Source organism: Corapipo altera, unplaced genomic scaffold (genome assembly GCF_003945725.1).
Source record: "Corapipo altera isolate COAL_440 unplaced genomic scaffold, ASM394572v1 2b, whole genome shotgun sequence".
Classification (NCBI taxonomy): Eukaryota; Metazoa; Chordata; class Aves; order Passeriformes; family Pipridae; genus Corapipo; species Corapipo altera.
This window is the reverse complement of record NW_020884874.1, coordinates 32,564,649-32,583,136: the sequence shown is the minus strand read 5'-3', so window position 1 is coordinate 32,583,136 and position 18,488 is coordinate 32,564,649. Positions and strand designations below refer to the sequence as shown.

Here is an 18,488-nt window from a genome sequence, read left to right as displayed (position 1 = left end):
CTCCTCTCCTCGCTCCCTCCCCTCCGTGCCGTAGTTACCCTTACCCCGGTTTTAGGAGATGGTGCGGAAAAGGGGGGGGTGGGGGAGAGAGGAAAAAAATAAGGGGGGAAACCCTCCCGGGGGGAGGGGGTACCCGCGCGGCCGGGGCTGCTTCTCCCCCTTCCACTCGCTGCCCGAGTCCCCCGGCACCGCACGGCGGCGGCCAGGGCGGGGAGAGCCCGCACTTCCCCTTTGTTTTAGGCTCCCCAGCGGGGCCGGGAGCGTGCGGGGAGCAGCGGGGAGAGCGGAACAGGCCCCGGGCCGCTCCTGCCGCCCAGCCGGGCTGGGGCGGGAGGCCGAGCGGGATCCCCGGAGCGGGGGAGGCAGGGCAGGGCGGCGGGGCGGGGGAGGGGGCGGCCGGGCGAGCGCTTTTACCTTCGTCCAGCAGCCTCTCGAGGTGGTTGAAGATCCCGCAGAAGTTGGGGAGGCTGCTCATCAGCTTCTTGTCGTTCATCAGCTGCATCAGGTAATCGGGGCTCGGCTTCGGCTTCTCCTTGGTTTCCATTTCCCCAACCATATTCCAAGCCCGCGTAGAGACGGCGAGCGCCCGCAGCAGCTCCGCCGAGCAACGCGACCGCGGCACGGGGCGCCCGGCTGGATCCGGGCGGGCAGGGAGGCGGTGGGGGAGGGGAGGGGGCGGGGAGGGGAGCTTCCCCGAGGAAGGAGGAGAAGGAGGAGGATTCAAATCCGGAGACAAACGCAGACCCGCCGCTGAGTCCCAGGGACCAAGGGGGGGGGGGGGGGGAAAAAAAAAAAAAAAAAAGAGGAAACTCGGTAGAAACCCCCGTGCGGGCTGCGCCCTCCTCCCCGAGCACAAGGACCCGCCGCCGCCTCTCGGTGCCGCCGCTGCTTCCCTGCTCCGTGCGCCCTCGGCCGGCGCAGTCCTCGGTGTGTCCCCCCTCCTCCTCCTCCTCCTCCTCCTCCCGCGCACACACACGCTGAGCCCGGTTCTCCTCTCGGCGCTGCCCCCTGTCTTCGCGGCGGGGGAGGGAGGGAGGGGACGCGCGGGGCGGGCGGGCGCTGCTGGCGCGGCTGCCGCTTCCGAGGAGCCGCCGCCGGTGTCTCCCCGCTGTTGCCGCCGCCGCCGCCGCTGCTGCTGTTGTTACCGCCGCGGTGCGCTTGGCGTGTGTCCTCCTCCTCCTCCTCCTTCTCCTCCTCCCGCCCGCCCGCCCGCCCGCCCTCCTGCCGCCGCTGCTGCTGCTGCTGCTGCCGCCGCCTGTGGCTTGGTGAGTCTCAGCCCCGCCGCCGCCGCCGCCTCCTCACTTCTCCTCAGTTCGCTCCGGAGTTCGCTTCAGTTCAGGCTGCGCTGGCAGCAGCGGCGGCGGCGGCAGGAGGGGAGGGGGCAGGGCCCACGGGGGTGGGACATGCCGGGGGCGGGACCAGGGGCGGGGCGGCTGCTGCCCGGCGGCGGTGGCGGTGGCAGCGCCACTTGGCGGAGCCACAGCTGTGCCTCCCTCGCTCTCTCCCTCCCTTCCGCTCCGGGAGCCCGGGGCGGCGGCGGCGGCGGCGGCAGGGGTACAACCGGCTTCCCGTGCGCCTCCGCCCCACCCGGCCCCGCCCCGCCGCGCGGGAACACGAGCGCGCGCACGGAACTCTCCCAAACAAAGTCGCGTCGCGGCGCCTTCGCCGCCGGGGCGGGGGCGGGGCCGGGTCACGTGCGCCCCCGGGGGGCGGGGACAGCCCCGCCGGGGCGCGCGTGTTCGCGCCGCTCGGCGCTGCCCTGGTGTCGCGCGGCGGCGGGGCTGGGGAAGGGGGGAGGGGGCAGGTGTGTGCGGGGGCTGCGCGCGCGCCTGCGCACGCGGGCGGTGGGCGGAGCGGACGGCGCGAGGAGCGGTTCCCGGTCGGTCCCGGGGCCGCGGGGGCGGGCGGGGAGCGGGGAAGCCTCGGGAGCGCCCCGGCCGCCACCGGCGAGCAGGAAGAAGCGGAGCTGGCGGGAAGCCGTTCTCCCTGGATGCGCGGAGCGAGTCGGGGTCTGTCCCTGCAGGCGGCGGCGGCGGCGCGGCCGCACGCACGGCCCATGTCCCGCACGGCCCCCCCTGCGGGCACCGCGCTGCGGCCTCCCCGGCCGCGCAGGCCGGGCCAGCCTGCGGATCCCGTCGCGCTCCTGCCCGCCCGGGCCGCGTCGGCGGGGCTGCTTGGAGCCCTTTCTGCTCGTAGGGCAGCGCCGCGTTTGGGCATCGGCCGTGTCTTGTTTGGCGGGTGTGTGTGGGAGACGTGCTAGGAGCAGCGGTGTCCGGCAGCCAGGACCAAAGTTAATATGCTCCATCCACTGCAGCTGCAGGGGCAAAGCAGCGCGGCGCGGTTGCTTGTACGTATTCCTCCTTCCCCACGCAGCTACTCGGTGTTGTTACTTGGTTTTTATTACTTAAGAGATCATCCGGAAGCTTTGATGTAGTTTTCGATAGCTTGGTAGAGCTTTTGTCACAAAGCTAGATAAAAATCGCTGCACTCTTCATGTACCTCGCCGAAGACAGTCTTTTTTAATAGAGCTGGGGCTGTTGCTTGAAGTTCTGTGAAAAATTCAAATGTATTTCAATACATACTGCACGGTATTTGAAGTTAGATTAATCGCAGTGAGCCAGTGCTTCCAAAACTGAAAAGAAACAGGCACGTCACGTTGACAGGTGCACAGTGTCATTGGGTAATGCCAAGTAGGGTTAACTGCTTTTCCTGAAAGATGTGCATTGACAAAAATGTAGAGAAAGCATAGTTGTCATAATAGTAAAAATGCCTTGGATTATTGCATTCCATCTAGTGTTTATAGTATATTTCCCCTTTAAACATTATTTGGACATGAGAATTTTTATTTCATTTCAGGGGTTTGTTTACATTAAGTAAAAATTAATGGCTTATGTAAGGTAAGTCAATTTTATTGCTTCCATCATGAAAAAAATATATATAGTCAGTTAGAAAACATTATCTTTGTTATCAAAAAGTAGCAATGTTACAAACCATTTTTTAAAATACAGATTCTTAGTTCATCAGTATCATACCCACAGCACACCGCAGTATGGCTACGGATGACAAAACATTGCAGTTCCTATTTAGTAACATAAATGTGTTTGCTCTTTTCCAACCTTGTTTTAGGACTGTGAAAAGCTAAAATACAACCTTACATGCTTAAGAGAATTGCCATCCTTTTGCTTCTTGTAGACCAGTCTGGACGATGATGCATTTTTGTAGCCCTTTACTCACTGTTTTTTAAGCAGTGAGTGAAGGCTCTTTTTAACCCTGAGAAAACACGCTGTCAGATCCTTCCATTTGATTAAGGGCATCCATCAAACAGCAAGCTTTCATCCTAAAATTAGATAAATGTCGATGATGTTAGAATAATTGTTCTGGACTGATGATTCTCACAGTAAAAAGAGCATATGGAGACTTTTTTTTCAGCAGATCTGGTGCAGCTGTTCCCACACCACTTCATTATTGCTTCCTGCACATAAAGTGTTTCCAGTGCTTGAATAGGAGCAGGCAATACAAGGTAAGAAATACCAGCACAAATTGTTGTGCAGTAACTATCAGTTGTCTTACCTACTAATAGGAACAATAGAGCTTATCATATGTTATTTTGTGCTTATTTACTGGAGAATGAAATGGTGCACACCAGCAGTTGAGGAATCACTCATGCAGCGCAATGCAAAATTCAAGCCCTAGTTTGCTATATGTTAATCTGAATTATTTTCTTAGAACGGTACAGAAATTGAGACAAAGCTATATGATAAAGCTGCCCATTTAATTAGGCATAAATGACAGAAAAAATTCATATCCTTTATTTTTTCTGTAAATACTTCAAGACTGTGAATTTAAATCTTTAGAGAAAAGCCTGTGGAAAAGTTGAGTGTTTTAATAAAATGCAGATCATTCAGCATTAGTTTTAAATAAGCAAATCAGCACGATATTTTTCTTTATCAAAAACACAGTAAAACCAAAAAAGCTACCTAAAAACCCCTCTCAGCATACCTTATGTTCTTCTTTCTGCCTTTACCTTCCCACACTTCCACATCCTAGGAAAGGGTGTTTTAAGAGTTCCAAGGAGATGAAAGTAGAATTAGTTCTGGTTAAAGAGCTGTGAGAAGGTATAGTTCCCTTTGAGACTGGCATGACTACAGCCTGATCTACAGAGGCACTAGAAATACTCTTACACTGTCTTTAATTTTCCTGTGTTCCCATGGGGAAGGAAGGCAGGGGGGAGGACATGACGAAGGACTGGGTAAACAGGTTCTGTGAGTATGGGTGAGAGGTTGTGTGGTCTTGATGTCAAGGGGAAGGGGAGGGGGCAGAAAGAGAGAAGTTGATTAGTCTGTTTCAAGATAATCAGGTCCTGTGGTCTTGTAGAGTTCTTTAGGTAAGTACTCAAGGTCTTAACTTCAGTCTAGACACAAGCAGAAGTCCCTATCTTTAACTCTTGTGTTTTCATCTAGATGGCCTTTCTTGTATCATGTAACCTGTAGTATTCTCCAACAGTTTCTCTTTTAGGGTGAAGTTTCACTGCATTAATCTAATCTCAAAGTTAGAAAAATTATGATAATGTGAGCAGCAGCCTCTATATATTACAGTAAAGGTCTGCAATGATCATAAAAAGCAAATTCAATTACTGCTATAATGTTCATAGCTGATAACACCTTGGGAAATGGGAGATCTGAAGGCTAATGACTCCTGGGAAGCATACTCATTCAAAAGTGTTGGCTATTACTTCCAGCATCTCCGTTGACCAAATCATAGGCATATACTGTTGGATGTTGTCGCCCTTCTGCAATGCTGTCTGTATCAGGAAGATACCACTGTGCTATACTACCCTTCTTTAGGGAAAGAAACAGTTCTTCACTTAACCATTACAGTCACTTGAAAAAAAACCTCACACTGTGCGTGTGATTCATTATTGACTCGTTCATGGTGTACAAGGTTGTAGCTACTGTAACTAATGCAGTAGTCAGACATGCCCAATACCAGATGAATATTTGAAATTCGTTTATCTTTTAAGCAAGGTGCTTAATTCAGTAACAGAATAAGGTCTAGAGCCAGACTAAAAATCTTGAGAACCAATTCGATTGAAATTCTGTGCAGTGTCTGACAATGAAAAACATATTTCTCTTGACATTAAACCAAACCAACAGGTAACTTTTCAAACAGAAGCTACAGTAGCATGTAATTCAAAGTAATAAGCAGATGATGTGTTCATAGTCTAAAAAGGGACATTTCTAGGTGTTCCGTGTAATCCTGAAAGAGATAATGCTTAAATTTGTCCACTAGTGATGTTAAGTGATTGCTGAAGAAGTAGAAGATACAGGTTTTGAGCACACCTGAGTCTGGAAGGATTCAGATTTGTATCTTTTATACTTAAATTACATCAAGCTGTACAACAACTGTGAAGAAGGGTGTAGTAACCCACAGTATCACTCTTGGTAGAACTGGCTATTCCTCATGTTGGAATAAAGAAGGCAGAAAAAGAGATACCTTTGTGATTCACCCACTTATACAAGAGTAGGAATTGCTGCATTCTCACTGTTCCTGTGGTTGTGTATTAATTATGCGGTCATTAAGCTGGGAAGAAAAGACAATGCTAAGTAAAATAAAAGAAGTATTTTTCCACCTTTGACCTAAATCTTGTACCTGGCAGTTTTCTTGGTAAGGTATTATTTCATATACCTTATGTTACTGTTGTAGGATACTGTTACATAGACAGAATGGAGAGGCCTAAATTCTGCTTCCTATAATATTAAGCATTTTATGTAACTCTGTGTAGTTAGGGAAGGTGTGGGTATCTCTGTTTTGGGCTTCACTTTACCTGTCTGCCAAACAGTCATCAGTATGCACAGACAAGATGTAAATCAATATATAATAGATTACATCTACTTTCCAGATTACCATAGAATGATTGCCTAGTAGATTGTACTTTTAAGTAGATTATTTCCACGGGTATGCAATGGCTGTACATGCAGTTTCTTTAAGTACTATGTAGGGTTTTCTCCAGAAAAGATAGCATTCTAGCAACAAGAAAAGGTGTGTCTGTCTAGAGAGGGTGGTAGTTCTACTGTACTCTTGAGAAATCTCTGCGTTGAAAACAAAGTTTAAATTGGCTACACTTCACATTCTTCAGTAAGAGATGAAAATGAAGTCTCATGTATGCCAGTTTTATTACAGTGTTGCTGAGAAAAGCAGAAAACAGTGAGAAGGAGGGAAAGAAAAGCAATCTGACAAGGCATAGAAAAAGAAAAATACCAGCAGTTACAGAGAGAAAACTAAATTGAGGTAGTGCATTGTAAACATAAAATTTACCCACTTTATCATCTCCTTCATAACAGCACTTAAATTTTAAAAGCCGGGGGAAAAAACTATTTACAGAACATATTTGAATCCTGTATTTTGAAGGTATGTTTTACCTCTAAACTCATAAACATTCCTACACCTTATAATTTATGAACTCTTGCATTGTTTTAGTGCATTTTACTGTTGGATTATGAGTAATCAATGCTCTGCCTAGGTCAATAAAAGAGGCAAAGTAATCTCTTGAAATACACCATGCGCATTTCCAATGGTTCTAATCCCATGCACAGTCCTAAAGCTTCAGTTAGTGTGCTAGATATGACTTTCCATCTCAGCAGTCACAAAATTACTACCTTAGTGGTATAGCTGTGCTCACATAATGGGGAATTTCAGATGGCTTCTGGCCTGTCACTTTTGGAAGCAAAATACAAGCCAATCTGTGCCACACATTGCAAAGTGGGAGTAGCGGTGAGTGTGTATTACTGTAAGTGCTGCCTAAATCTGTGGAGACACTGAACTGACCACTGCTAAATAGGATATCTGTCATTGGGAGTCCACCTAACATCCATTCAAGTTAAAAGACTGCAATATTATTATTATTTGGAAATAAGGAATATTGAGAGATCTTGGCCATTATTTCAGACATACTTGGTTTTTTACCTTCTATCTGTTTTGAACTAGATGCCTAAATTTAAAATTATTCAGGATAACATTCTGTATTTTAATTGATGTAGTCATCTCACCTACAGTAGTGCCCTCAGCAGCTTTTTAAAATTTGCTATATGTAACTAAAAATATAATGTTGAAAGACATACTTCTGTGTAAGATATATAATCAGAAGTATTTTACTTGTAACCATAGTGAGAAATGTTTTCACTTTTACTATAGGATTAAAAAAAATAATAAAAAGTTCATATCAGGGAAATTTGCAGATTTATTTTGGCAACCACAATGGCAAAGAGCTGACATGTAAAGAAACAGCTAAGTTCTGTTTCTTGGGTACACCCTCTTTTGCTAAAATACCACAGTATGTTGGTTACTGTGAAATATAAATATTTTAAGTCTTAACTTTGTAAATAGATTTAAAATAAACATTCTCAATTACCACTAGACAGAAAACATCTAGGCAAATTATAAGAAAACTTTAGCATTTTCTTAAACTTTGCGGTAATGAGCAAGAAATACTTGTATTGGTGGGCCTTCTAAGACGGTGTAATTAATCGGTCTGAAAAGTTCTGAATCTTTTTACTAAAAGTCTTTTTTTTCCCTGCTCAAAATACTTTCTATTTTCCAAGTCATTATTAAATGTAAACCCTTTTTTATGTATTTAATGGTAAAGAGAAGTATCTGGACCTACAAAGCTGTGAGAAAAGAAAGGGACTAAGCAATTTGAATGCTTATAGCTTCTGGAGATTGAGACAGAGTTGCTGAACAGTGTTCATCCAAAGCAAAGGACAGAGCAGTGCTATAGTGGTTGTTGTTTACCCGCGCAAAGACCACTGTGTTTCCATGCTGTAGTATGCTCAGAAGCTTGCTCTCTTCTTTATCTGTCCATTGCTGTTTGTGCCTTCTCTCTAAAAAGAAGCAGCAGTGTTCAATTTCTTAATTTTTTTTATGATACTTTTGCACTTTAGGAAGCCTAAAGTTTGTTGTGATTGTGAATTACTTGGTGTCTCCCATTTTTTCCTCCTACCCACAGTCTTTCTGTTGAGTGTGGGAGACTTTTCCTGGAATATAGTAGCCACACATATTTGAGTTATGATATGCCCCAGAACCTACTTCACAGTTTTCTACTCATCAGAAGCTATGAAACACTTTGTACCTCAAGTTGCTTGAATGAAGGGCAAGAGCGCACAGACTTATTCCTTAAGCACTTGGATAAATTCAGAATTTCCTTGTAGAAACAGGAAGCATCCCAAATCTCATGCCATCTTTGTTAGAATTTGTAGGCTGGTGCATATTAAGTCCCTATTTGTCACCAGAGTTCAAAGGACAAGTCTTAACAATCAGTAAAACACAACTCTTGGGCTCAAAGCCAAAAGATTAATGTTTCTGGGTTGTTTGCTTATCTAGGAGATGTGACTCATTTTGTGTTACAGTCATTTAATACAAGATCATGTAATTTTATATAGCTGATACTGGATCTGATTACTGTTTAAAATGAGTTCATTGCTTGATCAGAGTAAGTAATTGTTACAAGTTTATAAGCACAATAAAAGATAGGATTCACTTGTACTCCACTTTAATGTCCAGATAGTCACTTTAATGCCATAGTTTGCAGATGTTTTTTACACTTTTTGGATGTCTGGAGTGGCCACCTCAAACTGTTGATCCATCAGCTGCATGCAGAATCGTTTTCTGTTTACCACTTTTGCTCTCGGAATAGTCTGAGCAACAGCTTGAGTTCAGGATTTTGACAAGAACTAAATTACTTGTTGAAGGTAATGCAGTCATTCCCAAGCTTTTGACTCAGTGTGTTAATATTTTACATTCATCAAGTCATTGTGTTGGCCAGACCACAGAGCAGGGAGGCAAGGGAATAAGCTGAAAAGTTCACTACAGTATAGAGGAGAAATACATGCAAAAATCACTGCAGCTAGATTTGAAGTGTCTGGAAATTATGCTTTACAGAGCTGGCCATCTCTCAAAGTCTCCCAATTTTTGTTATTATTCTTAGTTTGAAATGTTTTGTGTTTGGTTGCGGATTGTGACTGAAATACAGGGAAGGGAAACAATGCATTTCCTGTAGATTCAAATGACTTCTGTGCAGATCCAGTTCACATGAGTCCAGATATTCCTGTTCTTTTAGAACATGAGAAGTTTCCATGTACATATCACAGCTTTTCTCCATAACTTGTAGAAGTTTTTAAGGATGCTTCTCTAATAGGCAGTTATTGTATAATTAATAAATAAAAGTGATTACTGAAATGTTAGTGTCATCTCTTAGGGTATTGTATTTGTTTAAATATATATATATATGAAAGTTTCATGAAGAGTTTTCTTCACCTTTTAGATATTTACATAACTTATCAAACTGTTTAAAGAAAAGTTATTACACTTACATTGATTACAGATTTTTGTTTGAACGAAACAGGTATGAAATTGTCTCTGGTTTTAGCACACACCCTCTCTACACATCCCAAATCCTGATACAACTAAAGAACTGTTACCCTGTCAGCAGAGCAGAGAAATGTACAAATCAGTTTCCCAGAGGGTATACTATCCAATACACTATGCAATTTGCATAACAGTACTGTTTGGATATGTATTAACAAATGAATATTTAGTCTGGTCTTTCAGTATACTCAAAAAACAACAGGTTGTGGCGGGAACTATACAGAAAACAGTATTTGAGGCAAGGCAGTAAAAAAGGTACTGTGAATTTTTGTTGTCATGTTTTAATAAAAAAAAGCATGAAAACAGTTGTTAAGTAATTACACAGCCTTCCTTCCATCTACCCTAGAAAGGTCTGTAAAGTCCCTGCTATTTAGGAAGCTGGCAAAACATTTCTTTGTTAAAGGTGGAGGAGAGGCACTGCTTGACTTAAAGCATTTCCCCGTCTCTAGAATGTTTCTACTTGCTTTTGAGGAGTCATGACATAGCCAATTAGATGGCCAATTTCCATGCCAGAGGGTGGTCTTCCCCTTAGCAAGTCAATTAAAATATACACTCCTTCCTTGGTTTTCCTTCGAGATAGTCTATTTATAGCTGTCCATCTGATTTTCGTTACTAGGGGCGTAATTGATCTTTTGTCCCGTTCTGAAGTTTGTATTCACCTATCTTACAGGTTAGGAGAAAAATTAATTATCCCTCTGGCTACAGATATATCTTGGTACTTCATGAGAAGTTTGTCAGTGTAGGTGGAATCCTTTGTGTTAGAGTGACACTTGGTGATTAGTGGGGGAGTCAGAGCAGCTTGCATGCTCATGCTTGTACCTGTTGTTACATTGATGTGGTCACTATCAGGGTTTTGAGGAGGTCTGGTAACAAAAACCAAAAACCCACTTCAGCTGAGTTCGTTTAAGGAAGAGATTGAAATAGAGATTAATTTGAAAATAATATACTTGGACTTTTCTGTTGTCATGAGTACATAATAGAAGGTTAACAAGGTAGTAAGATAAGCAAATATTATGTGACTAAAATGACCATTTTGCATGTACTATTTATATAATTTTGCCGTAGTTAATCTGATTGATTGGAGTTCAATGAATTCAGTGAGTTACATGTATTTCATTCTAACTTTGTTTTTACAAAAACCAAAAAGTTGCTCTTTTGTCTGCTTATGATCAAGAGTTTTGTTATGTGTGAAATCATTACTGGTGTCTTATTACAGACTTTAGTGGCCTTTATACCCTTTTGGCATAAAAAGAACACTTAAACATAGTAGTTGTAGATCAGGAGTCATTGTATGTAGGTAGTGTGATGTAATCCTTCAAAATTAATTTAATCTCAGATCATAAAATATTTGTTGAGTGTATTACACATTCCCTCATTTTTTAAAAATTAAAATAAAAAAATTTGCAGAATCCTGAACAATTCCGTGATGCCGTTCAATTGTGCAAATCCATTAAATCCTAAATTTTACTGGTGTTCTGGGGATTTATCTGTAATTTTTGACAGTGTTGTTTGTTAGAAATGGAGTTTTATATGTAAGTGTATACGACACTTGGTCCAAATTGTACGGGTTTGTATCTGTACATTGTGATCTCATTATCACTCATTAATTGTCAAATTACCTAAAATTGCTTTCCATATAACCTAGTTGTCCTTTTATGTTATTGTTTTAAGTCTGTATGTCAGTGTGTGGGTGACAAACAGGTAGAAAAATTTCTCCAGCTTCCCAAACATAAAGTATTTTTCTTCTCCTCTCAAAAAATTACACCACAGAACAAAACTAGGAAGAAAGCACGCACATCCTTTGCAAAGCCAGTCTGTTGGGTCATGCGCAGAGCACAGCCAAGCACTGAGACTGAGATTGTATTGACAAGAACAAGATGAATGGCCCCCTGGAGACTATGGGGTTTGTATGCTCGTTTCCACCACCTTTTCATCCTTTTGTACCCCCTTTCAGTTCATATGCAGATTAACTCAAACCAAGTCCACACTAAATACTCTTTTTCACTTTAGTTTTGGAAGGTAGGTGGAGGATCTAAATATTTATGAGGCTTTTTTCCTCTGGTTTATGATGCACTCTTGTTGAATGTTGAGGAATTACGTTAATGAATGCATGCCTGCACACACAGACACAGAAACCAGGCAAAAGGAAAAAAAACCACACAAAGCGTTGTCAGCTCTAATGTCGGCGCTTACTAAAACAGTTCCCATAAAAAAAAAAAGGCAAAGAGATTTAAAATCCATTGCCAGGAGAAAAATAAATTGTATGACTGAGCACAAAAGAAAGAACAAAGTTTCATCTTTGCTTTCCTCAGTTGTAAATGAAACTCTTGTTTCAGCTCTGAATAAATTTGAAATAGAATGTGTTAATTGAAAAATGAAAGCTTGTCTAAAAAGTCTTAACTGGATTTGTGTTTTCAGTAATGAAGAAAAGGCAAAGCTTTGGTCGTGTACAGTTTAACATCGGTAGTAATAAACATGGTAGTATTTTCTGATATGATAAAAGGTGCAGTTAAGTATGCTTTAATGAGACAAGTCAGATAACTCAGTGACGCTGATTTTGCCAACTTCAGTACATTTATCCAGGAGAGTTAGTTTTTGTGAGACTAAAGTTTTTTCTGAAAACTAAACTGTCTTTTTTTCAAAGCTAAATGGAATATACTGAGATTATAGCTGGATATACTAGAATATTTATTTTCAAAATTGTTAGTTCAAAACTAACTTAAGGAATATGCCTTTTTTAGATGGAAGAATATATGGCATTAAAATACTAGTACTGAAATACGGGTATTTTAATTCTTTTAATACTACATTGTCAAGAAGAGTCAACTGTTCGACTTCTAACCATCTCTGCCTTCCTTCTACCCCTTTTTATTCTCCAAAACACACATAGCAATTCCAAACAGGGCCACAGGTCACACAAGTGGGACAGTAAATTCTTTCACATTCAGGAACCAGAACATGAGATTTTAAAATGTGCTTTTGTGCTATAATTTAAAACCTACTGAAGCAATTGCAAAATACTAGCTCTTCAAGTGCAATAGTATTTAACTGTCTAGGCTCAGTTTTTCATGTTTATAATATGCCTATCTGAAGTTAATAAAACATTGTCCTAATATTTTCATCTTTTATTGTACTTTGTTTTCAAGATATTTGGGTTCATGTGTAATTAAATCCAATAAAGCCATGTATATTTCATTTATTCTAAAGTTATTGTTTACGATCTTAAAATGCAAATTTTGCTATTTTCAATGACTTCGCCTGTGATATTCAAGGGTTAAGTGAAAAAATTTGGTTTAGCAGATCCCAAAACAGTAAAGAGGTATACAACCTAATAGCAAATTAGTATTTAACAACTGAAATCGCATCACTTTTGTTTAATCTTTCATCCTTTAGCCTAAATCTTCTCCCTCTTGCCTTTTTTTTTCCCCCTACATAGCCAGTTATGACCACAGACACAGTTCTAGATATTACTTAAGTACTTAAGCTCCTTAATATGAACAAAAAAAATCTCAGTTCTGTCTCTTAACTGGGGAGATTTCAAACTTACTTGGATTTGTCCATCCTGGGCAAATTGAAGCACTTATGTAGTATCTTAGCAAAACAGATTTGCACGTCTGTACAGTGAAATGCCTCCTTTCTGTGGGTGGATTTGCAGGTAGGGGATGCACGACTTCCTTATATATATATGTATAGCACACAGTGCATTAACAGGAAAATGAAGAAAATGCATCAGGCTAATAAATGTCGGAAGAGAAAGCATCAGAGAGATGAGATACTTGAATACGCTTTGAAGAAGGAAGATGCAGGAGTAGAGGCAGGCATAGGACAGCTTTTATATGGAGGACAGTAAGGGAAAAACAAAGTTGAGAGACTCCTTGGCTTGAGCAGGAGGCTTTGGGGCTCCCTTTAAGCTATTACCACTCCCAAATGGAGGAAAAAAATAGCGCACCAGCCAAGGTCCTTGAAAGTAGTTTTTGTGGGGGATAAGAAAGGTGGATGAACTATAGGCCTAAATCAGGGAACAGGCATGTTCTACAGGACAAGAGTCCTGTAGAAGGCTTTATAATACCAAATAAGTACAGCCCCCCAAAATTATTGTGATGCTGATAATAATGAATAAATAAATAAATTCACAATTCCCAAAGCCAAAGAGCTTATAGCCCCCAGGAGTACCATATTAATGATAAGGAAAGCAATTATCTGTACTTTTCCCAAAAGGAAATGGCACAGGAAAATACAAGAATGTACAAAGATGAACCAAAGGCAGGCGTGTCCCTGTCGTCTGCATCTAAGTCCAGCATGCTGGTGTTAAGGACAAGCCTGCTTCTCCAGGCTCAGAGGTTCATGTGGAAAGGGAGGAGCCAGAAAGTCCTGCTTCCAGACGATGAAAACGCACAAATGCTTTCAGTGGATTCTTAAACGCAAGACCGTGAGCCTACCTAGTGATCTGCCTTATGAAGTTTTGTTTCAAAAACAGCTAAGGGTACAAGCATATTCCTCACTCTCCTGATCAGAGAATCCCACAATGGATTTAGACTTTAGGTCCCTGGGCAAAATCCTAATTTCTGTGGGAAAACAACAAAAAGAAGAAAAGGTCATGGAACTGATTGTAAGGATCAAATCACAATGCTGTCAGGATTACCAAACAGGTTGAAATTTTCAGCAATAGAAATTCCCCTTTGGTTGGTTGTACTCACTTTACATTTCTACTATTTTTCCATTCAATTTGCTCAAATACAGAAATAACAAGATATGGAAGAATTTAAAAAAAAAAAAAAATAACCGGAAACCACCAAACACAAAACCCACACACCACTAGAAATTGCAGGTAAGTTCTCTCAGCACTCAACCTTTGTGGTGAACACTAAAAATGAGCAATCTTCCTTTTTCCTGAGGCTGATTCTGAAGTGTTATCACATTATATCTGAAGGCAGTGGGGTGCAACCATGTGTTTTCAAGAAAGTACTTTCATGAGTCCACTTCATCTTGAGGCTTGTATCTTTCCAAGTGGCATCCTGCATAAATTTGCCTTTTTTTTCCTTCCCAAAAAGAAATTTCCTACAGATGAATCACAGCATTCTAAATGGAATCTGCCACCTGCCTAAGCTATGAGAAGTCTAGCTGTTTCCATTTAACAGAGTCATTTCACAGATGGGAGGTGTATCTCCACGGATGGCACTGAACTGAAAGGGAATCTGAAGGGCTTGGTTTTTTGGGGGGACTTTGATGTATGTGCTTACAGTATTTGTCTTTTGGTGCCTGAACAACTGATTTAGGTGTAACACTTGAAAATTCTCTGTCTCCTGCACTCAGAGATGTCTCAATTTCTGCTGTTAGGCAGAACTAGAGCTCTTAGCAGACAGAAAGGTACAAGGGGCTGAAGCCACAATTACCAAAATGAGATGTCCTAAGACAAATTTCTCAAAAGACATTCCACTCTAACATTGGGGGAGGGGAAGCAGTTTTGTTCATCATCTCTGAAAATATTGATAGAGCAGGCCTACAAATTTTTTTAAGTTGTTATGGGTGATGCTGGCTTTTTTCTTCTTATACAGAAGCAATGTTCAAACTCCTAGTTCAGATTCATAAGCACAGTTCTATTAAGACTCCTCTGCCAGTTTAGTGTCCAGGAATATCCTTCAGGTGCCTAACCATCATTAATTAATTGATGAAGGAACCTGAACCTACCTCTAGACACAAAGATTTATTACCTTGGGTACAGAACTTCTTCGAGTGTCATAACAGAAAGGCTGTAAGATGCTGGTAGAGTAAAACAGAACACCATTCCTCCCTCTGACACAAATCAGCTTCAGATTTCTTCACAAATCATCAAGAGGTCAGCTGTTGTTCTTCAGGCAAACAGCTTCCAATAGCAAGTGCTGACCTAGGAAGGACGAAGGTGGATTTGGGAGAGTTTTACTCTCCAAGAACAGTATTTTTCTTACCCTGCTTTCTCCTATTTGATTTTCTCCATGTAAAGGGGGAAGGGCAGAAGAATAGGTTCTCTTTGATAGCTGTTTTCTTACCTGTTGCTTTTGCCAGCAGAATCTGCACACTTTATAGATACAGAGTGATTATTTGAAAGGCAAAAGAAGATACAGGTAAAACTTGCACACCTATTTGAAGGAGAACACAGAATAAACTAATATGGAGTCTGTACAGTTATTCCAAGAATAAATATTCCCTGTTTCCGAACATCATAATTTGCCTCCACTCCATTTCTTGACATTTTTTTAAGCAATAATGTTGCTAATTTGATTTTCAAGGATTTTCTTTATAGAGGCGTGAGAATTTTGGTTTTAAGAACTGTTGGATATCAGGAATTAAATCAATGGAGGAAGCTTACAGAATCCTCAAGAATCATTTCCTCCTAAAGATCACCTAGTGTTCCTAAACTGTGTGGATGGAATTTGTTCCTGTAATAAGTGTAATGCATAATGCCACCAAATATCAATGCACATAAGTCGAGTATTAATTATGTAGAATTTGGGAGCATTCTAAAAGTCTATTACTGAATCAAATATCTTTTGATTTTTTCATTTGTCAAAAGAAAGAAATCATCAAAGCTGGAAACTGATCAATTAACATTTTGTGATATTTGTCTGAAGAAGGTAAAAGGGTTTGTTTTATTCTTTAAACAGTTTACTAGAGTGATTTTTAAGAATAATGTCATCTAGATAAGAGTAATAATCTAGAAAGACACTGAAATGAGACGAAAGAAATCTGAATTTAATGTCAGCTTCTGATATGGGTTTTTGTCTGCATCTTCGCTAAAAAGTTAATCTAACAGAACTAGGACTGAGCTGCAACCCTAACGCTGATCACCGTGGGCTGGCCATGTTCATACTGTTAAGGTTTTATGAGGTTACAGCACGGTAACCTGTCAAACAGTGCCCACAAGTCTTTGGGAAAGTGCTAGTTGACCTTGAGGGAAAACTGTCCTGGGGCTCTTCTGACACCTGAGCAGCACTGACAGTGGGGTGCGTTTCCTTGCACTGCTGAATTTCTCAGTGCACATGTCATACCCATGAGTTTGATCAGAGCATGGGACTCTTCTATCATTAAGTGCCCCATTAATGAGGAATAACTATTTTTCCTTTCTTCCTCTTCTTATCTGCTACATCTGTTGGGATTATGATATCACTTATCTATTACAGTGAGATCATAGCATTAATTTGAAGTTATTACATACTACATTAATTACAGTAGCAACAAAAAGATTTCCAAAATTTAGAAAAGTCTGATGAAATGAAATCTTAGCTCCCCTCACAAGTGAATCTGTAAATATACTAATATACAGTAGATGTGTGTATATATTTTTTAAATACACTATGGAAGAGTTCTTCATTACTGCATTCCTCTGCCAGCAGAATTAAGATAACAATCTAATACACAACTATTTGAAAGAAATGTTCTAGCTAATTAAATAAGCTTATTCTTGCATTATGAATGACTCCTCCAAATACCTGGATATGTTTCCATAGAGGCATATATGACATTTCACTCAAAACTGACAGTGTTTAACAAAGAAAACAAAGGTAATTAGTCTTTTCTTGATAATCTTTTATATTATCTTTTAAGATCAGGTTACATACCATATAATTTCAATTATAGCACAAAAAGAAAAAACTACTTAAGAAAGATGAAGTTGCTGCAGAAATGAGGGACAGCACAAGTAAAATAGAACCCAAGCATGGGGACAGGTGTTTTAATACCTCCATACTTGAGAGTGAATTTCCTTCTAACACTGGTAGCTGTGCATGAAACAAATGTAGTAAAGAAAACAGCAAAGGATAACAGTAACTACACAAAGAGGGACCTTGCACCATACAAAACAAAGAAAACCAAATTAGTAAATTGGAAACTTTAAACCAGGAATTCAGAAACCTCTAAATATTTCTTCTGTTCCTCTAGTAATCATAGTTCCAAGTAAAAATGGGTGAAATAGCCATGAAATAAGCAAAGTAGCTGTCTAATCATACTTTGAAATGGCAATCTACAAATACTCCAGACTTCTGGATTTACTAGCTCTGTCAAAAATGTGCATTTAGTACTAGCTGCCAACATTTCTAGGGACAAATGTATTAAATAAATACTACAGTGTGTGGCAAAATTTCCTCAAGTGATGGCAAATGATGTGACTTTGCAAACTGATACAGTACCTCCTCCTCCCTTGGTCCAGGGAAAGGAGGAAAAAAAAGGTGATTGAGCCAAACACTTATTAAGGCCCTTCAGATGTGATTAAAGTCAGATTACAGGAAACATATAATATAAAATATGCATGGCAACACAACCTTAGTTAGACACACACATCTCTGAAGATAGCAATAAATGTTTCGTTTTTGATATTTGATTGAGATTTAATGTACTGAAGTACAGGAATGTTTCTGAAACATCATTCAAGGAAGCATGAGAAATAAACAAGCTTAAACATTTTAAACACCAATTAGCAGACCATTCTTTTTTTAAAAAATCTGAAATTCAATTTTATTTCGCTTCAGTCGAACGCAATAAAGACTTTGTTTTGAGAAGAATTGGGTTTGAGACTTGAGAAACAGTTTATGAGTTGGTATCTTCATTCACAGAAGGCTACATAAACAACAAAATGTGTTGGATGCTTTAGGTTTTAGCAGTGAATCAGAAAATAAATTTAAGGACAGACCTCCCCATCTGAATTGGTTTATTGTCTGTTTGTTCTTACCTTTGCATGAAACAGAAACTGCGAGGTCAGAAATGGGATCTCTATCTTGTGCAGCTATCTGGCAACAGCACCGACTTCAGCTTAACCATGCATGTTCTTAGCAATTTCAAGCAAAGTCTTCTGTGTCCATTCACAGAAGCACTTTCACTCCCTTTTGGCCATTTACACCACAGAAAAGTTTTTGCAATTTGCTTAAAACTGCCAAGAACAAAGCTCCAATATCTCTTCTTGTAAAGGTTTCTGCTCCAATTCAGACATGGAGTGTTTGATTTGTGTTGAATGGTAGCTTACTGGTTGTATTTCAGAGGTGACAACAGAAGAAAAAACTGTCACAAAGAAAGACCTGCAGGAAGAAAGGAGGACCCGA

The 18,488-nt window shown here is 41.1% G+C and overlaps 1 protein-coding gene and 1 long non-coding RNA gene across 11 annotated transcripts in view; both read right to left on the bottom strand.

Moving 5' to 3' along the window:
* Positions 1-1,129, bottom strand: part of QKI (QKI, KH domain containing RNA binding) — a 158,580-nt gene extending 157,451 nt beyond the window's left edge. For 3 of the 10 annotated variants that reach the window (XR_003525749.1, XM_027632880.1, XM_027632924.1), the window contains exon 1: positions 415-664. Coding sequence is in view for 7 of the 10 variants with exons in the window: in XM_027632880.1 (XP_027488681.1) it covers positions 415-556 (142 nt within the window). In the remaining 3 variants the exon portion in view is untranslated. Of the gene's footprint in view, positions 1-414 lie in introns of all 10 variants that reach the window. The other 7 variants (XR_003525757.1, XM_027632904.1, XR_003525756.1 and 4 more) reach the window with 5 other exon arrangements.
* Positions 1,130-5,385: 4,256 nt separating this feature from the next.
* On the bottom strand, positions 5,386-15,299 carry LOC113941789. The gene is made up of 3 exons (XR_003525758.1): positions 15,132-15,299; positions 13,860-13,985; positions 5,386-5,580 (listed from the first exon to the last, which is right to left on the bottom strand). It is a non-coding gene; the product is annotated as an uncharacterized LOC113941789 (long non-coding RNA).
* Between the last annotated feature and the right edge of the window lie 3,189 nt (positions 15,300-18,488).